The sequence below is a fragment of the Gopherus evgoodei genome, chromosome 2 (genome assembly GCF_007399415.2).
Source record: "Gopherus evgoodei ecotype Sinaloan lineage chromosome 2, rGopEvg1_v1.p, whole genome shotgun sequence".
Lineage (NCBI taxonomy): Eukaryota > Metazoa > Chordata > Testudines > Testudinidae > Gopherus > Gopherus evgoodei.
Window position 1 is genome coordinate 258,691,128 of NC_044323.1, and position 25,872 is coordinate 258,716,999.

General features: G+C 42.4%; 1 protein-coding gene across 6 annotated transcripts in view; it reads right to left on the reverse strand.

Annotated features, from left to right (window-relative positions):
- SNX31 (sorting nexin 31) overlaps positions 1-25,872 on the reverse strand; it is a 71,370-nt gene that overhangs the window by 12,053 nt on the left and 33,445 nt on the right. For 5 of the 6 annotated variants that reach the window (XR_003999188.1, XM_030553588.1, XM_030553587.1 and 2 more), the window contains 7 exons: positions 11,510-11,620; positions 7,190-7,280; positions 4,796-4,883; positions 3,534-3,603; positions 2,288-2,380; positions 1,324-1,527; positions 817-924 (listed from right to left, as the gene is read on the reverse strand). Coding sequence is in view for 5 of the 6 variants with exons in the window: in XM_030553588.1 (XP_030409448.1) it covers positions 817-924; positions 1,324-1,527; positions 2,288-2,380; positions 3,534-3,603; positions 4,796-4,883; positions 7,190-7,280; positions 11,510-11,620 (765 nt within the window). In the remaining variant the exon portion in view is untranslated. The remainder of the gene's footprint in view (positions 1-816; positions 925-1,323; positions 1,528-2,287; positions 2,381-3,533; positions 3,604-4,795; positions 4,884-7,189; positions 7,281-11,509; positions 11,621-25,872) is intronic. The other variant, XM_030553589.1, reaches the window with a different exon arrangement.

Consider the following 25,872-nt stretch of genomic DNA (forward strand, 5'->3'; position numbering starts at 1 on the left):
AAAAAAACTTGGGTTCCTTCATATCCAGCTTTGAGTTTTGCAGCTCTGTTGCATAACTATATATTGGCTACTTCTCTTTCTGAACACCTTTTTCTTTGAACAGCAGCCAGAGACCTGATGGGTGGGGTGGGACAGTACCGAAGGAGGAAAAAGGGATTTTTAAAAAAATATTGTAAAAGCAGCAGAGTCCTGTGGCACCTTATAGACTAACAGACGTATTGGAGCATGAGCTTTCATGGGTGAATACCCACTTCGTCGGATGCATCACCCGCGAAAGCTCATGCTCCAATACGTCTGTTAGTCTATAAGGTGCCACAGGACTCTTTGCTGCTTTTACAGATCCAGACTAACATGGCTACCCCTCTGCTACTAAAAAATTATTATTATTTACAATATGCTAACATAGATTTATATCTACCATGTACCTGTTTTTTATTTAACATGTACTTGAGTGGAATATTCATGTGCATCATCTACTACGTGGAAGACAGTGTCCAGTCATTAAGCATTTCCACCACATTAAAATTTGTGACTATCCACTGGACTAGTAAATAAAAAAAGAAAACTAACACCTCTGCATACCATTCCAGGCTTGCAGCCCAGTGCAGGGCAATTTCTCTTGCCAATCTCAACCCTCTCTCTGGGGAGAAGTATTTGAGCTCCCATGTAAGTCTGTCCTTAGACTGAACTGGCAAAGACACAGCAGTTGTCTAAATATAGGAGCCACACATAAGCACTGAAGAGTAAATTCCAGCTCCAGTGACTAGCAGCCTACTTTTCACCAAAAGCCTTTCTTTTTACTGCCCTGAAGCTAACCTGTTTTGTGTAAAAGACGATCCATCTCCATGAGTCCGAATCATTGTACTCAAACCTGAGCTCTAGGGTCTGCTCATGTCCTTGGTCTTTTGGCTGTGTAACAGCGCCCTGAAGAGAAAGAGAAGAAACTGCTGCAAAGAGGTATTAACTCAGAATCAGGGCTGGACTCTCCAGTCAGCCAGGTTCAGTCTGTGTGGCTTACAGGGCAAAAGTGAATTTTAGGCAGATGGAGATCTGTACTGGAAGAGTCCTCCTGCGAAGGGTGAAATCTCCACTAACATAAAATTGACTAAGGTGGCTCTACCTCATGTGCCAGTTCCACTGTCCCACTCCACCTTCTAGCTTAAGAGAAAGCAACTGAAGGTACGTACGCTGAGGGCAAGGTATCTGAGAATTAGAGAGCTCCGACCGGCTCACTGACAGCCTTGATCTCATACAGGAAAAAAGTCATTTTGAGTTAAATGTGTTGAAATATTTGGGGAGCTGCAATGTCAGCAAGGTACTTACTAGAAAAGTGACCTGCCAGCACCTCACTCTGTTGATCTTGAAGCTGACCTCTTTGGTCTGGTTACTAGGTAACTTTATGGAGCAGCTAATCTCATTATTTCCTACATGAACTGCAGCAGAACAGCCTACTTCTGGATAGTCACAGGTGCAGGGATCAAGCTGCATATATCCATAGTGCTGCACTTCCTGAACCAGCTCTAGAACCTGCATCAGAAACACAGAATTAGAAAGTGATGAAATATAGTGTCCTACATGATCTTCTGTACAGAGGCAGTTGTGATCTAGTAACTGAGCAAGGCACAAGGAACCAAGACCTGATTTCTAATCTTAGCTCTACCAATTCACTGTGGCCTTGAAGTCACCTCTGGACCTGGAAAAGTTTTTCTATCTGAATTTTTTTTTGGCTAAAAATGCAGATTCAGTAACACCAAGCCATCTTGTAAATTGGTTTAAAATTCACCAGTTGTTTCAGTCAAACCTCTCTCTCCACCACCCCCCGCCCCGGCATCTGAAACAATGGAAATGTTTTAGTCTGACATTTTTTAAATTAAACTCATTTTTTTGCTTCAGAAAAACTTTGTTTAGAAATTTCCTTCACTTGTATTAAACATTAACAGTGTTTAATAATGCTCATAATTGAAACATTTTGTTTTAGAGTGAATTAAATGTTTAACCCAAAAAATTTTCTTCAATTTTTTGGAATTGCAGTGAACCAAAAAAATCCATTATTCACCCAGCTCTAGTCATCTGGTGTCTGTATCTCAGTTTCCCTGTAAAATGGGTCTGAAAGTCACAGAGGGAGCGGGGGAAGGAGAGGATAAATATGGAACATTATGATGCCATTTTTACAGATTCACTTTTCAGAGAAAAAACACATTAATTATATGTGGCTGCAGCCTCAAGGATCTTCATCCTGAAATATATTCTCTCTATAGGTTTATATCATTTTAAAAGAGCACTTCACCTTCATTTTGTTTGCCGTGTTTTGTAGTGATTCCAGTTTCTGCATCTGTCCATCTGTGGGTTTGACCCAATTCTTCTCAATTTCCTGCAGTGCCTTATTTAGAAGAGTTAGTAAATTTTAACTTAAAAATAAGAAGGGGGGCGGCCACGGGTATTTCCATCTGCCCTTTACTGTGGGGGTGGGGAAGATATCCCAACATTTTTTAAAACACACACTCAGATTTTTGGACAGCTGCACATAACTTTTAGTCTACTCAACCCTTAGTCCCTGCACCAAAATGGTTTCTAATTCAGCATTGCCCAACATACCTGCAAGCCCCTGACCTCTGGTTATGAAAAGTGGTATCTATTGTTACTCTGTCAACCTGCTCGTTTGCTTTTGCAGAATATGATTCCAGTACACAGAGAAAATGTAACAACACATGGAATGATGGGGCACAACTACCAATTTTAAAAATAAAATGAGCACGCAAAAATGGTAATTAATCATGACACTGAAGGACCTCCCAGAACAATATAGTGGTAAGGACATTGGAGCCCTGTCTATACTACAGCTTTCACCAAAACGATCACGGGTGGAGCTGCACAGAGGGTGAATTACAACCATGAAATTTGCTAACAGAGATTGCTTAAGACAATGCACGTGCCAGGTTTGAAGCCTTTTGTGTTGAGTTCTCAATAGAGAAAGGAGGAGCGTAAAAGTTATTACGGATATTTATTTTTTTCTACCTTCAGATAAAACAGAAGGAACCTAGTGGAGTTTTATGAAATCTTCCAAAAAAATTAACTCTGGACAGAAACTACCAGGAGACATTTTAATCCTCAAATGACTTTTTTTTTGTTTTGAGAAAATGGTAAGTAGTGGAAGTGTTCAGTATGCTAGTGTAATCTCAGCCTTAATGCCACTAGCACATAATAGCACTTACTTATACTGTCATGAGAAGAAAACGGACTGAGGTCTAAATAAATCCCCTGTATGCATGGAATAATTACTTACACTAAACAGAATTTGCAAACTAGACAGTGTTATTTGTACATGAAAAATTCTCATAGAACAAGCTCATTCATAGTTATTTCTTTTGTTTTTAAATAAAAAAAAGAAAAATACAACAAGATAGAAGTACTTGTCCATACTTAATATTCAGATAACTTGCACTATTTAAAACATAGCTTTTACATTATTAAAATGGGAGACACATTTTGGGAATTAGCTTTTAGAAGTATCAGGAGTTTTCTTCTTTTGTTACCTGCATATAGAGTAAATTCACTGAAGCGTCACAGTCCATTAACATTTTATCAAGAGAAGGATCCATATACCTGACAAATGGAAAAACATTAAACATTACATTTCTAAGCACAACTATTAGCATTTTCATTCAGCAATAAGTATACATTTAGATACAGGAAGATCCTACTACTCACAAAGTAATAAAAGACAGCAACATGTCACATCTTTGAAATTACACATCTGAGAAGCATGTAAAAAAAATTACTCTTTACAGCACTGTAGCAAATAGACTGCGGTATGAAATAAATTAAATTGCTCATCTGCTTTTATCAAAGTAATACGGAAAACAATTATTTAGAATCCAAGTGTTAAAAAACAGCATTAAATATTTCTCTTGCATGTGTCTAAAACTTAGGGCTTACCTACATGGGGAAGTTTAGTGGCAGAACATACACATAAGCTAAACTACAAAAAAGCACTCAGATTGAAATAAGTGTGTCCAGACAGAAAGTTCTGTCATTAAATTTCCCTATGTAGGTAAGTCCTTATAAACTGGAGAATTTAACAGGAGGGCTTATGCATGCCAAGCTTCAGTCCAGTTAAATTTAAAATTGAGAAGTTACAAGTGTCTGAAAATATTTTTATGTAGCTCAGTGACAGACACTTAAGCATTGTGGCACTGCTATAATTCAGGTATTTTGTGATCTAATATTTAGCAATGTGATCTTTAAAGAAAATTCCCAAAAAACAATCTCCCCCAAACACATTGCAACTTGCAGCTCAGAACCCCTAGCCCTCCCATTTTTCTTGTAGGAGATACAATGCTGAATATAAAAAATAAACAAACACCATTAACTAAAGAAAAGAAAATAAGCATAAAATGTTTCCTTTATTGGTGGCTTTGGCAAGAAAACAAACAAAAATAAAACAAAACCACCAACAACAAACCATCTGTATTTATAGATTTTGAAAGTGTTCAAGAGTAATTGGCTGATTGCAGAAGTGGACATTCCATCAACAACTGTTACAGGATCATGTAAAGGGATCAGTTCCAACTTTACACTGAGAGGTCCAAAGACCAGCAGTTAGGAACCATTATATTCCTTAAACAAAACAAAACAAAACAAAACAAAACAAAACAAAACAAAACAAAACAAAAATCAGCTTTGTGTGTTATGCTCTCAGGCCAAACACAAAGAATTTAGGTTGTGAGGATTCTCTTCTCTAGTACATTCATAATTTTAATGCATCTTCCAAATTTCTCTTTAGCTTTCAGCTCACCATTTTCTGATCCCAATCTTACAGTCTGACTCTTTCATACTCTGAAGACTCACGTAAGGAAGTTCAAATTCTGCCACTTTTTTCACCACTGGGGGCAGGGCAGGTGGGAAAAAACAGAAGAGACAAATAAGCCTGATTGGTTGAAACCCCACTGAAGCAGAACAGCTATTTTAGTATTTCAGTAAGTGCTCCATGACAACATATGTTATGTAAAAGAAAGAGGACATCACAAAAACAAATGATAAAAAATGGTAGATGACAATCATGTTGTTTAGACACTCCCCACCCCCACCCCTTTACCTAATTTTTAAGGAGCAGTGTATCAGAGTCTCCTTATTCTGCTTTATACTAACGCAAGGATTGCAAATAAGGAGCACTAAACTGAGAAATCCAGGAAAGGAGATTTAAGTTAGTATAGATCTCAAATAACGCTGAGCAGTTTGAGGCAGCTGCAAATATGGGAGGCAAAAGAAATGTTGTGTGATTCGGATGTACGCTAACAGGGTTGTGGCACTTTAAGTTATTCATTGCTTGAATGAAACAGAAGACAAACACAGTATCACTAAAGTACAGTAAGGAATAAAAGTCACACGAGAGGTGACTGCTGTCAGTAATAAGTTTTCCAAACATAAAATTAAGGGCCAGGGGTAGGGGGCAGTGTCTGTGAACGGGGCAGCACGCAGCAGAGCTGCGTAGGAACTGGAGTAGGGACATGCTGCTGCTTCCAGGAGCCATGTGGACCAGCCCCTGACCCCGTTCCCCAGCTAGAGCACCAGAGCGGGGCAAGCCCCAGACCCCGCTCCCCAGCCGGAGCTCGAGGGCCAGATTAAAATGGCTGCCAGGCCAGATGCAGCCTGTGAGCCATAGTTTGCCCATACCTGCTTTAGGCCCTGCAGTAGCTCACTCAGTGTGCTCCCACCCTATTCTTAAAGGGGCAGCACCTATTTCTCTAATTATAGAATTTTTATTACCATTAACAAATATATACACAACAAATATTTTTATATGTAGTAATTTTGAATATGACTTTATAAAACATCATCTATTCCAGGGACCTCATATTGTGCCAAGAGTCCTAGACCATTGTAACATCAGAGGTAATTAGACAAATCATCACCCTAACTCTACATCTAATTTGCATGCAACAATTTCATTGGTTATATGAGGGAGCATGCACTGATTGGTTACTTGGCCCAACTGCCACACATGCAATAGCACAGACTTTCAGGTACTACTCATGTAATAAAAGCTGGGGATTCCACACTCCCAACATCACATTCATCCTAAAGCAAGACCGAGTCAAGACAGAGAAATGATAAATAAAATGATCATATATAGTGAAGTTTCACAGTGACAGTTGCACTACAAACCCATCAAGGTACTGAACACCTGTCATGACCCTAACACCCAGAAGTCTTTCAGCCTTAATCTTATATACATTTAAAAAAAATCTAGATCACTTCTACAGCACTGTTTTTGTCTATGGATGATACTTCCAGGACAGTATCATCATCACCATTTTGCAGACTGGAAAACTGAGGCAGAGAGAGGTTAAGTGACTTGTCCAAGGCCACGCAGAATCAGTAACAGTCAAGTAGCAAATTCAAGGGTGAGTGAAATTCTGACCCCGCTCAAGTCAACAAGAGTTTTGCCATTTACGTCAATGGGGCCAAGATTTCAACCCAGATCTGAGTCTCAGTCCTGGGTTCAGTCCACTAGATTACAGCTGCCCAAATGGAGGAAGGGGCGGAGGGCATATATGTATCACCAGCCCATATCGGACAAAAACACACAGTACTCCAAGAGACTTCTACATTTTGTGAGCACAGAGAATCACCCCCTAGATTTAGGGCACATCCAGTTCCATCACTGTTATGACCTTTCTATGCTTATCAATTAAAAAGTGAAATAGTGGAATAAGAGGGCATAAATGTAAGTAAATTAGGGACTTCATTTTATAAGGGGATAGAGGGGGAAATCTTCCAAGTGTACAGATCTGAGTTTGAGATTATACAAACAGTTTTTACTTCAAAGTATAACCATTTGCAGAGAAGCCTGAAATAAAGCCAACCTAGCTCAATATTTACCAAAACAACCCACACAATAGTGACCAAGTTACTATATGCCCTGTAAATTAAATGCAATGAAAACTGTGCTTATAGGCGAAGTCCACTACGCTATAGATAACCTCAACCCACCTGTGAGCCTCTGTTCCTCCCTCGTGGTTGCTGGGCTACATATAGAGATTCAAAGGCTGGAAGTTCATCAGCTAACAGAGATGAGTCTTTTAGCTCAAGCAGGACAGATTAATGCTTTTAGATCCAGAGGTCCGATCCCCACTGGCAATGACCCACCCAGGGGTACATTATGTGACACATACTGCACATGGCTTACCAGAGAGAACTCCATTGCTGTGATCTTGAATAAAAAATAAGCTAAAATATCCTATTAATTCTCTTGACAGCCCCATCTTGTATGAGACAACCTTAAAAACAAAAAATGAAAAAGGAGGTCACCTATGCATCTGAACATGAATTTATCCGAGGTCTGGTCACCAGCCATTAATGCAGCTTCAAAATTGTTTTTTTTAAACTGTTCCTTTATCCCTCTAGGCAGAAGCAGCTGTTAAGACCTAAACTTCAACCCTCCATATTTTTGCTTCTGGCATCGCATGAGAAAGACCTACCCAACTTGACTCTCAGAAGCAGATTCTATTTTGCTATGGCCCCTTTATGCCACCTGAAAGATGTAAAGGAGGAGTGGCCACAGCCCCACTGGCAAAGAAAGTACAAACAGTCCTGTGCCAGTCCTGCCCCCCAACCTCAAGGGCAGGACGTGTGATGAGGAAGGGGTGGGACAGGGAGAGGAACAGAAAGTGTAGGGTGGAAGAGGATCTGAAAACACTCCACTCTGCCTATTTTCTGCTTCAGACATTGGAAATCAGAGCTTAATTTAAAACAACCAGAGCCTACCCCCACCATTCCCGCACTCGATGGGTACCACAGAACCTCCTGGGCTCACAGGTAAAAGAGTAAAAAAGGTGCCTCTTTCACTCATGAGCAGCCCATTTGATCAGGAAGTCACTGAGATGCAACTATGGAGAGGCAAGGACATGGAGAAACTTTCACCAGGAAAATGATTTTTCCATAGTTTAGTTGCTGGGTGTGTGAGTTGGCATAAGAAGTATAGTGGGAGAAGCAGGACTTCTTTGGTCTGAACACAAGGTGGAAGCACAAGTTTTCAGAGTGCCTTTAGAAGGTACGAATTCCACAAACACTTCCAGATGAGAGAGAGAGCTGGAGCATAATATCACTTCCCCCTAACCCTCACTAAGCACTAGAATAAATGTTCAGAGGCCCAGGCAAAAAAGACCCTGACCAGGACTAACTTTCACCGTATTATGTTCTTTACCCAAAGTCCCCATTAACCTGTTACCTGAAATTGCAAGGTGGCACTACAGAGTGTCAAAAACTCATCACTTAGTACAGCTTCTCGCAATGATCCAAATGAAGCACCTACTTCTATTCAACACGCTTCATAGAGCTACCCAATGTGAAACATTCAGTCAGTATTGAGTTTAATTTTCTAATTCTTGGATCAAGGCATACCCCAAAATACATCACTCCAACCCCCTGTAGACTCTACGCTATTAATTGGGAAGCTATCAGGGGGAATGTGGTGAGACAAATATATAATGAGGAAAGCTCACACATGCCCCTAAGCCTGTCTCACGCTAAAGGGAACCAAAGAACAAGCAGCATTTACAGTGCCAGTGAATTATCAGACTCATTGCTGTTTGCCTATAGTGCCATAAGTGAACATGGCACTTTATTGTGAAGTGTACCCAAGGTACTACTGCACAAAGAGTGGCACCAGCTTGAAGAGGATCTGGCCCTTAAACAGGACAAACAAACAATATGCTTAGATAGCAAGATATTTTTATGGAGAGATGGGATTGAAGATGCCAGTGATGAAGGAAGCTACTGTCATGCTGATATAAATCTGAAGGGTACAGTAACTCCTTATGTAAAGTCGTCCTGGTTAACGCTGTTTTGTTATGTTGCTGATCAATTAGGGAACATGCTCATTTATAGTTGTGCAATGCTCCCTTCTAACGTCGTTTGGCAGCCGCCTGCTTTGTCCACTGCTTGCAGGAAGAGCAGCCCATTACAGCTAGCTGGTGGGGGCTTGTAACCAGGGTGGATCAACAGCCCCCATAAGCTCCCTCTATCAGCTCCCTGCTCCCCTAAGTTCCCTGCGCTGCAGCCACCCAGCAGGCTATCAATTGGCAGTTCAGCTGTCCCTCCCCCCACTGCCATGTGCTGCTCCTGCCCTCTGCCTTGAAGCTGCTCCCAGAGACTCCTGCCTGCTGTACAGGAGGAGAAGGTGGGGGCTAATGTCAGGGTGTCCCCCCAACTCCTGCACCCCACTTACCCCTTCTCCATATAGAGCAGGGAGGGGACATGGACGGAGAGAGACAGAGAGAGCCTGGGGCAGCAGCTGCTGTCTCAACTTCCTGATCCACTTAAAAAGACAATGCACTTAAGAGTGGGTCAGCTTACTTAATGGGGCAGTGTGCATCTCTCTCTCTCTCTTTCTCCCCCACACACAAGGTGCGTGTCTGTCTGTGTCTGCTATGCTGCCTCCTCTCCCTCCTGTTCATGCTGCCTTGATGAGAGGCTACATTAACAACGTGTTAACCCTTGAGGGCTCAGCCGAATGCTAGTTCATCATTTAGCAGCAAAGCATTCCCTGGGAAACATCCTTCCCTCTTCCACTCTCTAACTTCACCACCTCAACCAAGTTTCACAATCATCATAGCTGTGAACCATATTAAATTGTTTGTTTAAAACATATACTGTGTGTATATATCTATATCATATATAGTTTTTTGTCTGGTGAAAAAGTTTTCCCTGGAACCTAACCCCCCCATTTACATTAATTCTTATGGGGAAATTGGATTTGCTTAACATCGTTTCGCTTAAAGTCGCATTTTTCAGGAACATGATGACGTTGAGTAAGGAGTTACTGTATGTGCTTTTTGGATTAACCAATTTTATTGTTTTGCAATTCCTTTATTTTGGCAACTAACCAGTGAGGAGCTCCAAAGGTAGACAGGGGCTCAACAAACTTGAACATGATGCTTTTCAAAGGGGTGGAGGAAATCATTGTAGGAAGGTGTGTGGAATTCATTTCACTTGCATGATGTAGAACTGCTAGAATGTGGTTGTGTGAGCAAAACTATCTGTTAATGAAAAGAAACCAAAGTGAGAGAAATCTTTACACAAGGCAAAGCAGCTGCTCAGCTGCAGTGCGCTTTACTTAAGCACTGTGATCTGGCCAGTATTTGGGCAGTTCTCTGTGCTATATCAGGGACTTCGCTTTGAGAAGAGATTTAGTGCTCTCTATTCTTGGACCCATGATGAACGGGGATATTAGAGGCAATGATAATGTGCATAGTGAAGAGATGGAGAGACTTCATTAGACAGAGTAACATCTGAGGGCCAGGCTGCATAAATTCTTTACTTAGGATGGCAAGCAGTTACGTGCACAAATAATCCCACTGAGGTCAATGGGCGTACTGGTATGTAATTGCTCACCAATCTCACGCAATCTGGCTCTCTGTGTCCCCTGCAGCAGCAACAGTGGCTACTGGGGAAGTAGCATCCATATTGTTACACACTCGCCATCTCTGGCTAGAGGAATGTTGGAGGATGAAGCTCACAATGTGAAAGGAATGAGAAAATAGAAATCAGGCAGATGGCAATAGTTTGGCTTCTGTTACTAAGAAGAAAAACAACTAAAGGCCAGCAATTCAAGCTTCCCTATCTATAAACAGGCCTATTGTCATCTTTGAATTAAAAAAAGATGTGACAACACGGTTCAGACTCTCTCTGTTTAAATAAAGTTTGGTTGCTATAGTGTCTAAGACAAAACTTGTAACTGTTTATTATTGGTATTGCGGCAAAATCTAGACACCTCAGCCCCATTGTGCTAGGCACTGAACAAAGAGACACTCCTTACCCTAAAGGGTCTACATAAGCACTATAGACAACAGATAGATACAAGACAGATAGAAAGAGGGAGCACCAGGAAAAAAAGATTGGGCATCAGTCTGCGAGATACATAGTTTATAGATTCCTTCTATTGTAGAGGCAGGAACCTCTGTTCCTTTTGTTCTGTTTCTGTACAGCGCCAAGCACAAAGGAGTCCAGGTCCATAACTAGAGCTCCTGTGTGCTAGGATAGTAACAATACATATGTCAGCATCCCAACAGTCTTAAACGATATTTAAGACAAATGTAGAACACTGTCTCTGGCCACACTGCCTGGCAACACAACGTTTATACAGATTTGGCCTGAACTATATTAAAAAAAGCTTTTTAAAAAACAAAACCCCAGTTCTCTAATCATCTTAGATGGCCTCCTGCACACAGGGCCAAAACAACCACCTTTGGAGACAAAAAGAGCTGCAGGGATGTTGAGTGAGTAAGGTTAGGGGCAGAGGAAAAAAATGCTGATTAATATAAAAACTTTAAGAAACTTATCTACAGAATTAGTAAACAATGCCAAGTGTATGTTTTCTTCAGGTATTCCTTCAAACAAGCATTTTTGCCCATGTCCTGCTAAACTATGAGGGAAGGCATCTCAATTCTTCACACGCTTTTCCTTAAATTTAACAGTTTCAGCAGTATCCCATTTAGAAACCCATTACCTCTAGTACTCTTTCAGCAGTGTCCGATGTCTGGATATCAAGCCTAACATTCCTTCCATCAGCCAGGTAAACATCTAGAGAGGCTCTCTGTGTCTGGATCTGAAATGTATCCTGTTAAAGTGAAATATGAAGGTGTTTTATTGCTGCCCTTCTTATTAGAGCCCTGCTGAAGGTGCTGGTGCTCCGCTTCCCTGCTAATCTTAGAGAAATGAACTGGATTATGGGGAGGGACGCTACAGCATGATGGAGGCCTGGTCTATGCTTTAAATTTAGATTGACCCAGATACATCACTCGGGGTATGAAAAAGTCACACCTTTGGCACCATAATTAAGCCAACCAAGCCCCTAGCATAGACGCAGTTAAGTGGCCAGAAGAATTCTTTTATCAACCAAGCTACTGCTGCTTAGCAAGGTGGATTTTTTACACAGAGACAGCAAAACTCCTTCCGTCAATGTAGGAAGCGTCTACACTGCAATGCTACAGTAGCATACATGCAGCACTATAGTTGTGCCATTCTAGCCCCCATAGTGTTGACATGACCTGAGGGTCTGTAGGTGGGAAGGGGAAAGTACTGTATTGACTAGATTCTCACTCTTGTACTATAAAGCTGAAACCCAAGACAGGCCTTGTGTATTTAAAATAATTATCCTTTCCCTGGAAAACTCCCGGGATTTAGTGTTACAATTCATTTTCCTTCCGAGGTGACACCATTTCCAGTGTGATCTTGCCAAGAAGAGAAAGGCTCTTTTGGCTTCCTCCAAGGCTGCAGCATCTCTCTGCAGTTTGGGGTTTTCAGCTGATCCTGGATAAGAGCAGACAGCAACTTTTGGCTATGGCTACACTACAGCTTAAGTTGACATGAGTTATGTCTCTCGGGGTGTAAATTAGCCACCCCCCAACTGACGAGTTACACCGACCTACATGCCAGTGTGGACATGTTGGCAGGAAAGCTTCTCCTGAAGACAGGCTGCCACCATTTGTTGGGGGTGGATTACTTAAATTGGCGAGAGAGCTCTCTGCATCGGTGCAGCTACGCTGCTGTAAGCTCTCTAGTTAGACTGAAGGCTGAAAGGGTATGGCTTTCTGCTTTGTTCTACATAGTTTGCCACTGTGACCAACAGGACAGGTGTTGACTTGGATTTAAATTTTTTCTAATGGAGACAAACGTAGCACCAAAGGCATAGGCAATACAGTACTGCTCAGACTATACAACTGTAAACATATACGTACATTTATATATAGAGAGAGATAGATAGATAATATGCGTGCTGAGGTATACAATAAAGAAAATCCATGAAAATACAGTCCAAATCTGCCTGAGAAAAAAACTATGAGGTCACTTATCTCATCCAAATGAGGAGGATGTATAAGGATCTGTTACATAGGACCATGGGCAGAACAATTTGTATAGTGGGGGTGCTGAGAGCCATTGACCCAAACTGTAACCCTTGTATATGATGGAAACCATCTCAAGCCAGGAGGTGCAGCAGCACCCCAAGTTTCACCACCTATGGCTAGGAAAACAAGCTTATGCAATTTAGGGTTTATTTTAAAACATGGGCAGTTTAATATCCTGCCTACACTGTGTAAAGCAAACTGTTAGCCTACACATATATGTTAGGTGTAGTATACACTACATTAATGGGTATTATGTGCAAGGTATTAACATAATATACAAGTTTTGTGAGGTTATGTTAATTTAATGTATTACGCTCTTCCATCAGTTCTGTTCCCTTTTGCTAAATATCCCATAACACTTTGCAAAGCTGAAGTCAGCTATGGCTCCAGATGATATGAAGTCTGTCAAAATTCAAGATACATTTGTTCTACGTCCTAGTACAGGGACCTTCATGGGTAACTGCTTTGAAATGTAATATCCAAAACAGAGATAAGAAAAGTACAGAACAAAATGGCAAGTTAAGGAACTGTTACAAACTGGAGGGTTGGATTTCAGTGACAAAGAGAGGGTTTTGTAACTTTTAAAACCACACTATAAATATACCCAGTTTAATTCCATATTTCCAAAGCACACCTACTATGTAAGGTGAGCATGCTGTAAGACAATAATTGCTTCCTGGAAGGAGGGTATGTGTCTCCTTTTTGTACTGTATTATTTTGTCTTTAGACAATAATTGGTTGAAAGTGGTTATTTGGTCTCGAACATTTTTAATATCGAATCACTAGTGTTATCAAAATCAACCAGCTACATATTAGCAACGCAACCACACTGTGTGACCCAGTTACAAAACAGCAGCGGCTGATTTGATTAAAACATAGAGTGGTCCTGTAGTGTAGGCAAAACTGAACCAGGCTCCCAAGCAATGCTGAACACCCGGTGAGGTTCAGATCATGGAGTGTGGCTAAAACACTATTCAGTATTATCTTCACCACAGGATTAAACTGGGTTTTAAGCACATTAAGATCTACTGTGTTGTACCACAATATGGTGGCTTTCCACAGCACAGACTGGATCCCTAAAGGACATGTTTGCACCGATATACTTGCCTATGCAATTTTAAGGAAGCTCACACTACAGCCATTTAATTTACACAAGTAATTGGACAAGCGAAAGTATGCGAGTAGCCAGCAAACTGGGCTGCAAAGGGAAATCTCTCTATATACTTCATTCCTTCACTGGGTTTGCTTGAAACCCACTTGCTCAGACACGAGCTAGCCAGGTACAGGGCAAGATTCACCCTTTGGAGAGCTCCCTAGTTTTAAGATACACATAACAGATTACAGACCTATATCATTTTTTCTTCTGGAGCTCATTTTTCATCTTGAAACACTGCCAATACGTCATACTAAAAATACTTTAAAAACAGGAACAGTTGGAGAACAACATCAAAATATAAGATAAATTAAAAACCCAGGACGCTCTCAGCATGCTAGGGCATAGGGATAAAACCAACAGTAGCTCAGAGTTCCCAAGCTGTCTTAGCCATTGACTTAGGAGACCAATAGAGTTCATTTGGAGAGCAGAAAATGTACATGATCAAAACACCAGGTATGCTCTTGTAGGTGGAAAGCAAAGGAGGCCCCAGACTTAGTGAAGGGCAGAGGTAAACCAACAAAGAGCGACAAAACAGAGAGACTATTTAGCAGGGTTTCCTTATTCAGGAAGAATCCAGGAACACACTACTCCTATGTTTCTGTGCCCAATTTCAATCCTTGTACTCATGTATATTATAACCAGAGCCCTGCACCTACTGCAATTCCACAGTTGGAGAATAAATCCAGATCAGCAGAGTTGACTAGCAAAAATAAGTGTAGATTAATCACACTTAACTCATGCGTTTAACTCAAAAAAATTAATCGTGGTTAAAAAAAATTGACCATGATTAATAGCACTATTAAGCAATAGAATACTAATGGAAATGTATTAAATATTTTTGGATGTTTTTCTACATTTTCAAATATATTGATTTCTATTACAATCCAGAATACAAAGTGTACAGTGCTCACTTTATATTATTTTTATTATATATATTTGCACTGTAAAAGTGATAAACAAAAGAAACAGTATTTTTCAATTCACCTCATACAAGCACTGTAGTGCAATCTTTTAATCATGAAAGTGTAACTTACAAATGTAGATTTTTTTTTGTTACATAACTGCACTCAAAACCAAAACAATGTAAAACTTTAGAGCCTACAAGTCCATTCAGTCCTACTTCTTGTTCAGCCAATTGCTAAGACAAACATGTTTGTTTACACTTACAGGAGATACTGATGCCTGCTTCTTATTTACAATGTCACATGAAAGTGAGAACAGGCATTTGCATGGCACTTTTGTAGCCAGTGTTGCAAGGTATTAATGTGTCAGATATCCTAAACATTCATATGTCTCTTCATGTTTGGGCCACCATTCCAGAGGACATGCTTCCATGTTGATTATGCCCGTTAAAAATATAATGCGTTAATTAAATTTGTGACTGAACTCCTTGGTGGAGAATTGTACGCTACCTGTTCTTTTTTTACCCCCATTCTGCTATATATTTCATGTTACAGCAGTCTCGGACGATGACTCAGCACATGTTCATTTTAAGAACACTTTCATAGCAGATTTGACATAATGCAAAGAAGGTACCAATGTGAGAGAGTTCTAAAAGTAGCTACAGCACTTGACCCAAGAAGCTGAAGTACCATCCAAAATCTGAGAGGGATATGGGATGGAGCATGCTTTCAGAAGTCTTAGAAGAGCAAAACTCAGATACGGAAACCACAGAACCCAAACCACCAAAAAAGAAAATCAACCTTCTGCTGGTGACATCTGACTCAGATGATGAAAATGAACATGTGTCAGTCCACACTGCTTTGGATTGTTATCAAGCAAAACCCATCATCGGCATTGACGCATGTCCTCTAGAATGGTGGTTGAAGCATGAAGGGACATTTGAATCTTTAGCGCATCTGGCATGTAAATATCTTGTGACGCTCACTACAACAGTGCCATGAAAATGCCTGTTCTCACTTTCAGTTGATATTGTAAAGAAGAAGTGGGCAACATTATCTCCTGCAAACTGCAACCAAACTTGTCTGTCTGAGCAATTATCTAAGTAGGACTGGTGGACTTGTAGGCTCCAAAGTTTTACATTGTTTTATTTTTGAATGCAGTTAATTTTTCATACATAATTCTACATTTGTAAGTTCAACTTTATCATGATAAAGAGATTGCACTACAACACATGTATTAAGTGAATCGAAAAATACTAGTTTTTACAGTACAAATATTTATGATAAAAATATGAAGTGAGCATTGTACATTTTGTATTCTGTGTTATAATTGAAATCAATATATTTGAAAATGTAGAAAACATCCAAAATATTTAAATAAATGGTATTCTATTATTGTTTAATCACATAATCACGATTTTTTTAATTGCTGGACAGCCCTAAAAATAAGCTATTTAATTATGAAGATAATTCAAGCTTCTAGCCACATATTAGAGAAGAAAACTTCCACACTGTAAAACAAATGCAAACCCAGGCAGCATTGTCTTTCAGAGTCTGCTAGGAGACAGCCTTAAACACCTCAGAGGATGAACTGTCCCATTCTTCTCAATGAAATGTAAAGTGGTCGCTATTATGATTCAGAGGGCTTGTCTACACTGGCAAGTTTTGTCGATGAAACTAATGTCGACAAGGAAAAAAATGACAAAAGCAAAGTCAGCAAAGCGTGTCTACATTTTCTCCCTCTGTTGACAGATCGTGTCCACATTCGGTGCACCTTTGTCTACAGCGAGAGCAATGGACAGTGGGTATGTATCCCACAGTGCCTGGCGACACCATCCATTGCTAAGTGTCGTAGGAATGCGGAAACAGAGTGCGACGCATCCTGGGATGTGCAAAATGTACCTTCATCATGCACCGCTCTGTGTCCCACCCCTCCAAAGGTTTCTGGCTTCCTTTCGTGCCATTTTTCCAACTGTCATTCTTTTGTAGTGCGCGCTAGCATCTGTAGTGAGAGGTTGAATCTCTCACTTCTCTCTTATGCATTGTTAGCTGTCGTGAGGACATTGTGCATGGTAGCACAGTTATTCACAGAGTTACTCGCAAAGTTAGCAGAGGATGAATCACAGGCCCAGAGTGTGATATGGATGACAGCAACTTATCAGTGCTTTGTGCATTCACAGAGCAGCTGCATACAGTAGACAGTTGCTTTTGGGCTAGGGAAATAAGCACTGATTGGTGAGACTGCAACGTCATGCAGGTGTTGGATGACGACCAGTGGGTACAGAACTTTAGACTGCGTAAAGCAACCTTCATGGAGCTATGTGCTGAGCTGTCCCCTGACCTGTGGCGCAAGGACACCAGATTGAGAGCTGCCCTTTCGGTAGAGAAGCTGTGTGGAAGCTGGCGAATCCAGACGGCTACTGGTCAGCTGCAAATCAATTTGGAGTAGGAAAGGGCACTGTTGGGGATGTATTACTCCAGGCGTGCAGGGCAATATATCGCATCTTGCTGCACAGGACCGAGTCTCTGGGAAATGTGCATGAAATAGCAGATGGCTTTGCAGAGATGGGTCTCCCTAACTGTGGCGGGGCGATTGATGGCACACACATTCCAATGTTAGTGTCTGACCACCTTGCCTCTGAATACATGAATAGGAAGGGATTCTTCTCCACGGTGTTGCAGGCTCTTGTGGCTCACCGGGGGTGTTTCACGGACATCATTGTAGACTGGTTTGGAAAGGTGCATGACGCACACACCTTCAGGAACAGTGATCTGTACAGAAAGCTGTGGCCAAGGACTTTCTTTCCAGACCACAAGTTCACAGTGGGGGATGTGGAAATGCCCATAGTAATCCTGGGAGACCCGTCGTACCCCTTACAGCCCTGGCTTGTGAAACCTTACACAGGGCACCTGGGCAGCAGCAAGGAGCATTTTAACAACAGGCTGAGCATGTGCCACATGGTAGTCGAACGTGCCTTTGGCCGTTTGAAAGCTCACTGGAGGTGTCTCAGTGGCAGGCTAGACCTTATCGAGGATAATATTCCCACGGTCATAGCTGCATGCTGTACTCTGCATAATCTGTGTGAATCTAAGGGTGAAATGTTTGCTCAGGTGTGGAGCACTGAGGCAGAGCGCTTGGCTGCACAGTTTGAACAGCCAGATGCTAGGGCTGTCAGAGGAGCCTAGAGGGCAGCTATTAACATCACAGAGGCTTTGAGGAACCACTTTGACAATGAGGGTCAGTAACACATGTCTGCTTTGGAGTTGCTTCCCTGGTGCATCCATGTACAAATTTGGGGCCCAAGATCCATGCAACACAATGCTTTAGAAGCCTGTTCCCTAGAGTGAATTGATTGCTATATGCTTCTGTAGAACACAGAATAAAAATGCTGTGCCATTAAATATTTTAGCCTTTATTTATTGTTAAAAAGTGTAAAACCTCAACTGTGTATAGCTACAGTTATCATTTTGCAAGCTGTGAGGGGGGCCTTATGGTACACCTGCCTCAGCTCCTTTATATTCACTCTGCACTGCTGCATGTCCCGACCCTAGGTGCAGCAAAGAAGACATGTTCTGGGCGGTGCTGCAGCACGATGACAGACAGACCATGGAATGGAAAGAGTGCTGAAAGGCAGGACAGAAAAGAGAATGCTGTTTTTGCTAGGCAAGAGACAGAGCGGATGAGAAAAGTTATGGAGGATCAGACAGAGACAGACCTTTTCACACAAGACTTGAGAAATTTGCCCACATATGTCCTGATTCCTATGGGTCACTTGCAGCTGCAACTGAACAGACTCCTCTCCCCACATACTGATCAGATCCAACAACTCAGCAGTGGTCCAAGTGGGAGTGTGTTTGGTGAGATAGCCAGCCATGCTCACCTGGGAAGCTACCTGGGAAGCCAGCAAGCAGGAAATGAGAATTAAAATTCCCGGGTCTTGCATGGGGGAGGGGCAGGTTGGCTACAGGGCAGCGGAGTTCAAACCACTGATCAGAGCAGTAGCATGGGAATTATGAGATACTTTCTGGAGGCCAATAAAATGGAAAAAACCCCCCAAAAAACTGTAGTGTCTACACTGCATGTTTGTCAACAATGAAGGGAGGGGAAAAGACAAAAGTCTCTCGCACAGGTGGAAGTTTTGTGTCACCAAAACTAGGCGTTTTTTTAAAAAAAGTCACATTGCAGTGTGTATGCTATCACTGTTTTGTCACCGAAAGCCAGTTCTGGGCGACAAAAACTTACCAGTGTAGACAAGCCCAGTGTAAAACATTGGCATTGTTAACTATTTTACTACCAGTCATGAGAGTGCAATCATTAAGCAAACACACACATCTATTGTTGATGAATGAGGAGTGGATGTTTTGGATGCCACCAGTTGCATCCAGTGTCGTTGAGCACTAAAGCCTAATCTACATTAGAAAATGTATCCTTCCAACTTGAACCAGTGGGATTACACCTGAGCAAGTTACAATGGTGTAAAGCATTCATGCTAGGCATACTGTTTTGGAGCCACAGTGAGCACTGCATCCAGGAGTGGCAGGTCCACCGGAGCCTTTAGACCAGCGCACCATCCGCCGAAATAACTGCGGCAGCTCCACAGGAACCTTTCCAGCAGCAGACCATCCGCTGGCATTACTGTGGTAAGTCCACCGGACCCGCGTGCTGCCCCCCCCACCCCCGGCAAAATAGTGCCCCTCCAAAATTCTGGCACCCTAGGCCATTGCCTAGGTCGCCTAAATGGTAGCGCCAGCCCTGACTGCATCCACAGACAGAATACTCCCTGCAAGCTTTGCAAGACCTGTGAATTGCTGCAGAACTCCTAGCACAATTGCCAGCAGCAGGCACATGTCTATTTGCACCTGTACATTACATTTTTTGCCCATAGTCTGTCTAGACAGACTATGAGACTATGAGCACTGCTTACATTGAAATGGTCCAGGACTGGGCCCTGCTACAACCTTATGCTACCAATACCAATGGCACAGGAGAAGCTTCAGCCCCTCCCCAAAAGCTGCTGCTGCATCATTATGCAGAGTTGCACCTCCACTGGGTGATGGTGTTTTAGGAGATAGAGAAGATTTTTAGTTATTTTCATTTAATTTTTCAGTAGGTTTTTGTGAGTTTTATTTTGGCTTTTTTGGGGTTCTTCAGCTTCTTTTTCTTCTTTATTTTGTCACTGGACAAATGCTTTCCTTTTCTTTCTCTTGTGTTTCCCTCTGGGGACCAATGATGGGAGTGATCCGGACTCCTCCATGCAGTTCAGTCTCATGTCCCACAATGCAGCGGGGTCCTGGAAAGGAGGGGGAGAATCCTCAGGAGAAGGGGTAGGGTGATGAGTAGTTGCTGGAGCACCAGGTGGTGGCAAATGTGTTTACATAAGGGCAAAGATAACCTTGCTTGTATCATTTAATTAATGAGCCTACACTATTTAATATCTTTATTAATGACCTGGAAGAAATTAAAATAATCACTGATAAAGTTTGCAAGTTACACAAAGATTGTAGGAATGGTAAGTAAAGATGAGGACAGAGCAATATGACCACTTGGTGTCAAGAATCAGGGCTTGCAGCAGAGCCAGTCTGCAAGCAACCTAACACACACAGCTGGCCTGAAGTAGGCTGCCTGATTGGTTGGAAGAGTCAGCAGACAGGCTCGTAAACCCAGCAGCAGCAGCTCTGCAGTGGCTTCTCAAAGCATTTGCCCTCACTTGTGATAGCTCCTGCCTTGGACTCAGCCTTGCCTCATTCCAGGTAACTCACCTCTGAGCCCCTGGCTCTGATTCCTGACTTTGGACTCCCGTTCCAACCACTAGGCCTGACTGTCCACATCCTGGTCTCTAACACTTGGTAAGCTGCACAAGTAAATGTGCATTTCAATATGGCCAAATATAAAGTCATACATCCGGGAACAAAGAATTTAGGCCATACTTACAGGATGGGGTACTCCATTCTAGGAAGCAGCAACTCTGATGTGGCGGCCATGGTGAAAAATCAACTGAACATCAGCGTCCAGTACAACACCATGGCCAAAAGGGCTAATGTGCTCCTTGGACGTACAAATGGGATTATTAAATAGGAGTAAGGAGGTTATATTAGGTGATTTCCCACCCCTCACCCCCACTGATGACTGCTGCTGGAACAGGGAGTCTAATTCTGGTGTTCACAATTCAAGAAAGATGTTAATACATTGGAGGGGGTTCAGAGAAGAACCAGGAGAATGATTAACGGATTACAAAACATGCCTGATAGTGACACTTTCTTTATGCTAAATAGATTCAGCTTCTTGAAAGTTAAGGGGTGACTTGATTACAGTTTATAACTATCTACACAAGGAACAAACATTAGATAATGAGCTCTTCGGTCTAGCAGGCAAAAAGATAACATAGTCCAATGGCTGGAAGTTGAAGCTAGACATATTCAGACTGGAAATACAGCTTTTTTTTTTTTTTTTAACTGTAAGGATAATTAACCATTGGAACAACTTACCATGGGCTGTGATGAATTCTTCATCATTGGTAATTTTTAATCAAGACTGAATGGCAGAAATAGGCTGCTGTAAATTTAGACAGAGCTGTCTAAATATAACACTAGTGGCCACTTCAGTCCCCGCAGTGGCCCAGGATCAGGTGGATGAAAGAGTGGCCTAAAGCTACCTTCGCCCTGCTCCACCTAGGTTGAGAGGTTGGTGCTACGCGTCTTAGAGGCAGAGCACAGGATCTCATCCCCAGTGTCCAGTCACCCATCCAGGAGGATGAGGGAAAGAGGAGAGGCATCCCCTCTTGCATCAGAAGATTCAGCTACCTCCGAACTGCCCAACATTTAAACTGTCACCCACCTTCCTGAATGTCAGAAATACCAACTTTTCCCTGCCCAGCTGTTGATCTCCAGGTTCCCCTCCATCCATAGTTCAGCTATTGTATCTTCAACACAAAACTTACCCTTAAATTTTAAATGTTTGGCTATCATAAACTAAGATGTATTCGGTACATTAAAAAAAACCCTCAGACACCACAAGGAATAGCGTATGGGATGCATTATCTGTTTTAACAGCATAGACTGGGGGAAAGTGCACTGGACTAAGTCAAGAGACTTGAGGTTTTCTCCCAGATTTATTACCAGTTTGCAGGGTGACCTTGCACAGGTCACAGCACCCCTGTGCCTCAGTTTCCCCCTGTAAAATGGAGACAAATACCATCTTTTGTAGGGCTCTTTTAGAGAGCTTTTCTTCTGACATCTTAAGGAGCTATATGTTGCTGAATTAAACTAGAGCTAGAACTGAATTGTTGAATTAAAGTTTACCTGAATCTGCTGCAGAAATCACAGGGCCTTGGCACAACAGTTTCAGCTTGCTGCCGAGTCCCAATTATAACATTAGTATTTACTAACAAGCCACTGAGTTAGGTATTTACCTTGATGAATTTTTCTTGAGGACTAGATAATGCATAGGTGATCAGGTTAATTTGGGTATCTCCTGAAAGGTGGGAGGTAAGTGCAAAGAGAGAAAAATATGGAGAAAACCTACCCTGACTGGAATGACCACATTGAGTCACTCTGGAACTGCATAATACATAGTTTCCTTGTTTGCTATCTTAAGCCTACACCCATCTGTCTCCACTAAACTACAGGCAATTGTTTCATTTAACAGTATTGCTGTAACAAGATCTCCATTTCCTCATCTCCAACATTTGTCATAGTAACGTTAGGAAAATTTACTACAACAGAGTAGCTGCATTAGGAAAATTTACTACAACAGAGTGGCTGCTCCCCCCAGAAAGTTCACCTGTACATTAAAAGCTTTTGGGTGAAAACAACTCAGACCACCTTCACCCAAAAAAGGTCTAAACCACAATTTCTATACATTAATTTAACATCTTACGTGTTTGTTATATCCATGTTCAGCTAACTACAGTACAGACAAAAAAAAATACTTACGTAAAAGCAAAAGAAGGAAATAGCACTGTAAAATATATATTCCCCCCGATAGCTGTAAAAGTACTAAGGGAATTTGGGGTTAATTTGTTCCTGACATATTGGGAACAGTTTTATCATAGCTAGAAAGCAAATACAATCTCCATAACACTGAAAAATAAATTTGTTATTTAAAAGTCCACAACTCTGGGAGTAAAGTGTGGCCAGGCTACGGCAGTGATACAATCACCTGAGTAGTCATTTACTTCTTATTCTATGCTGTTTTAATTTTATTTGAGGAGAGGGACAAAGGCACTGCCCCATTTACTCAAAGCCCAAAAACTTTCTCCAGACTACAACTTCATGTTTTTCTTTTTTGCTTTATTTTTTTTTAAAAAAGCTAATAATTTGGCAACCCCCCCTTCAGTATTTATGCCGTTACCTCTCTCTATATTCCCTAGGTCTTCTTGCCTCTCAAATACATTCCTATGTAGATTCTCAAGATCGCATGAAACAACCCCCCACCCATCCAAATTCTTCTCCCTTAGGGTATGTCTACACTACAGGATTATTCCGATTTTATATAAACTGGTTTTGTAAAACAGATTGTATAAAGTCGAGTGCACGCAGCCACACAAAGCACAATAATTCGGCAGCGTGTGTCCATGTACTGAGGCTAACGTCAACTTCCGGAGCGTTGCACTGTGGGTAGCTATCCTATAGTTCCCGCAGTCTCCCCCGCCCCTTCAAATTCTGAGTTGAAATCCCAGTGCCTGATGGGGCAAAAAACATTGTCGCGGGTGGTTCTGGGTACAGCCTCACCCCTCCCTCCGTGAAAGCAGCAGACAACCGTTTCGCGCCTTTTTCCCTACGTGAACTGTTCAGATGCCATAGCACAGCAAGCATGGACCCTTCTCAGATCAAGACCGCAATCGTGGACGTTGTAAACACCTCGCGCATTCTATGCTGAACCAGGACCTGCAAAGCCAGGCGAGGAGGTGGCGACTACGGCAGCGCGGCAACGAGAGTGATGAGGACATGGACACAGAATTCTCTCAAACCACGGGCCCCTGTGCTTTGGAGATCCTGCTGGTAATGGGGCAGGTTCTAGCCATTGAATGCCAATTTTGGACCCGGGAAACAAGCACAGACTGGTGGGACCGCATAGTTTTGCGGGTGTGGGACGATTTCCAGTGGCTGCGAAACTTTCGCATGCGTAAGAGCACTTTCATGGAACTTTGTGACTTGCTTTCCTTTTCCCTGAAACACCAGAATACCAAGATGAGAGCAGCCTCACAGTTGAGAAGCGAGTGGCAATAGCCCTCTGGAAGCTTGCAACACCAGACAGCTATCGGTCAGTCGGGAATCAATTTGGAGTGGGTAAATCTACTGTGGGGACTGCTGTGGTGCAAGTAGCCAAAGCAATCATTAAGCTGCTGCTACGAAAGGTTGTGACTCTGGGAAATGTGCAGGTCATAGTGGATGGCTTTGCTGCAATGGGATTCCCTAACTGTGGTGGGGCGATAGATGGAACCCATATCCCTATCTTGGCACTGGAGCACCAGGGCACCCAGTACATAAACCGCAAGGGGTACTTTTCCATGGTGCTGCAAGCACTAGTGGATCACAAGGGACGTTTCACCAACATCCACGTGGGATGGCCGGGAAGGGTTCATGATGCTCGTGTTTTCAGGAACACTACTCTGTTTAAACGGCTGCAGCAAGGGAATTACTTCCCAGACCAGAAAATAACAGTTGGGGATGTTGAAATGCCTGTAGTTATCCTGGGGGACCCAGCCTACCCCTTGATGCCATTGCTCATGAAGCCATACACAGGCAGCCTGGACAGTAGTCAGGAGCTGTTCAACTACAGGCTGAGCAAGTGCAGAATGGTGGTAGAATGTGCATTTGGCCATTTAAAGGCACACTGGTGCACATTACTTACTCGCTCAGACCTCAGCCAAACCAATGTCCCCATTGTTATTGCTGCTTGTTGTGTGCTCCACAATCTCTGTGAGAGTAAGGGGGAGACCTTTATGGTGGGGTGGGAGGCTGAGGCAAATCACGTGGCTGCTGATTACGCGCAGCCAGACACCAGGGCGATTAGAAGAGTACACCAGGAAGCAGTGCGCATCAGAGAAGCTTTGAAAACGAGTTTCATCATGGGCCAGGGTACGGTGTGACTGCTGTGTTTGTTTCTCCTTGATCAACCCCCCCCTTGATTGACTCATCCCCTGTAAGCAACCCACCCTCCCCCTTCGATTACAGCTTGCTTAAGGAAATAAAGTCACTGTCGTCTAAAAATCATGTATTCTTTATTAATTCATTATAAAAAGAGGGAGAGAACTGACAAGGTAGCCCGGGTGTGGTTTGGGAGAAGGATAAGAGGGAAGGAAAAGGCCACTAAAAAAATTTCAAAGTAATGACAGCCTTTTGGTTGGGCTGCCCATGGGGGTGGAGTGGGCAGGTGCATGAAGCCTTCCCCTATGAGTTCTTATACGTCTGGGTGAGGAAAATATGGAATATGGTGAGGGTGGTTACACAGGGGCTGCAGTGGCCCTGCTGCTGTTCCTGAAGCTCCAGACGTCGGAGGATGTCAGTTTGATCATGCAGCAGCCCCAGTGTTGCATCCCGCCATCTCTGATCTTCCTGCCGCCACCTCTGATCTCAAGCGTCTCTCCTCTCCTCACGTTTGTCCCTCCCATCCTCACGTTCACTGGCATCTTTCCTGTAATTTGATACCACGTCCTTCCACTCATTCAGATGAGCTCTTTCATTGCGGGTCACTTCCATGATTTCCAAGAACATTTCGTCTCGTGTCTTTTTTTTCTGCAGCCTTATCTGAGATAGCCTTCAGGACGGAGTAGGGAGGCTTAAAAAATTTGCAGCTGCATGAGGGAGGGGAAAAAAGGGAGAGAAGTATTTAAAAAGATACATTTTACAGAACAATGCTTATACTCTTTCACGGTGAACAACACTATTCATCTTACCTAGCACG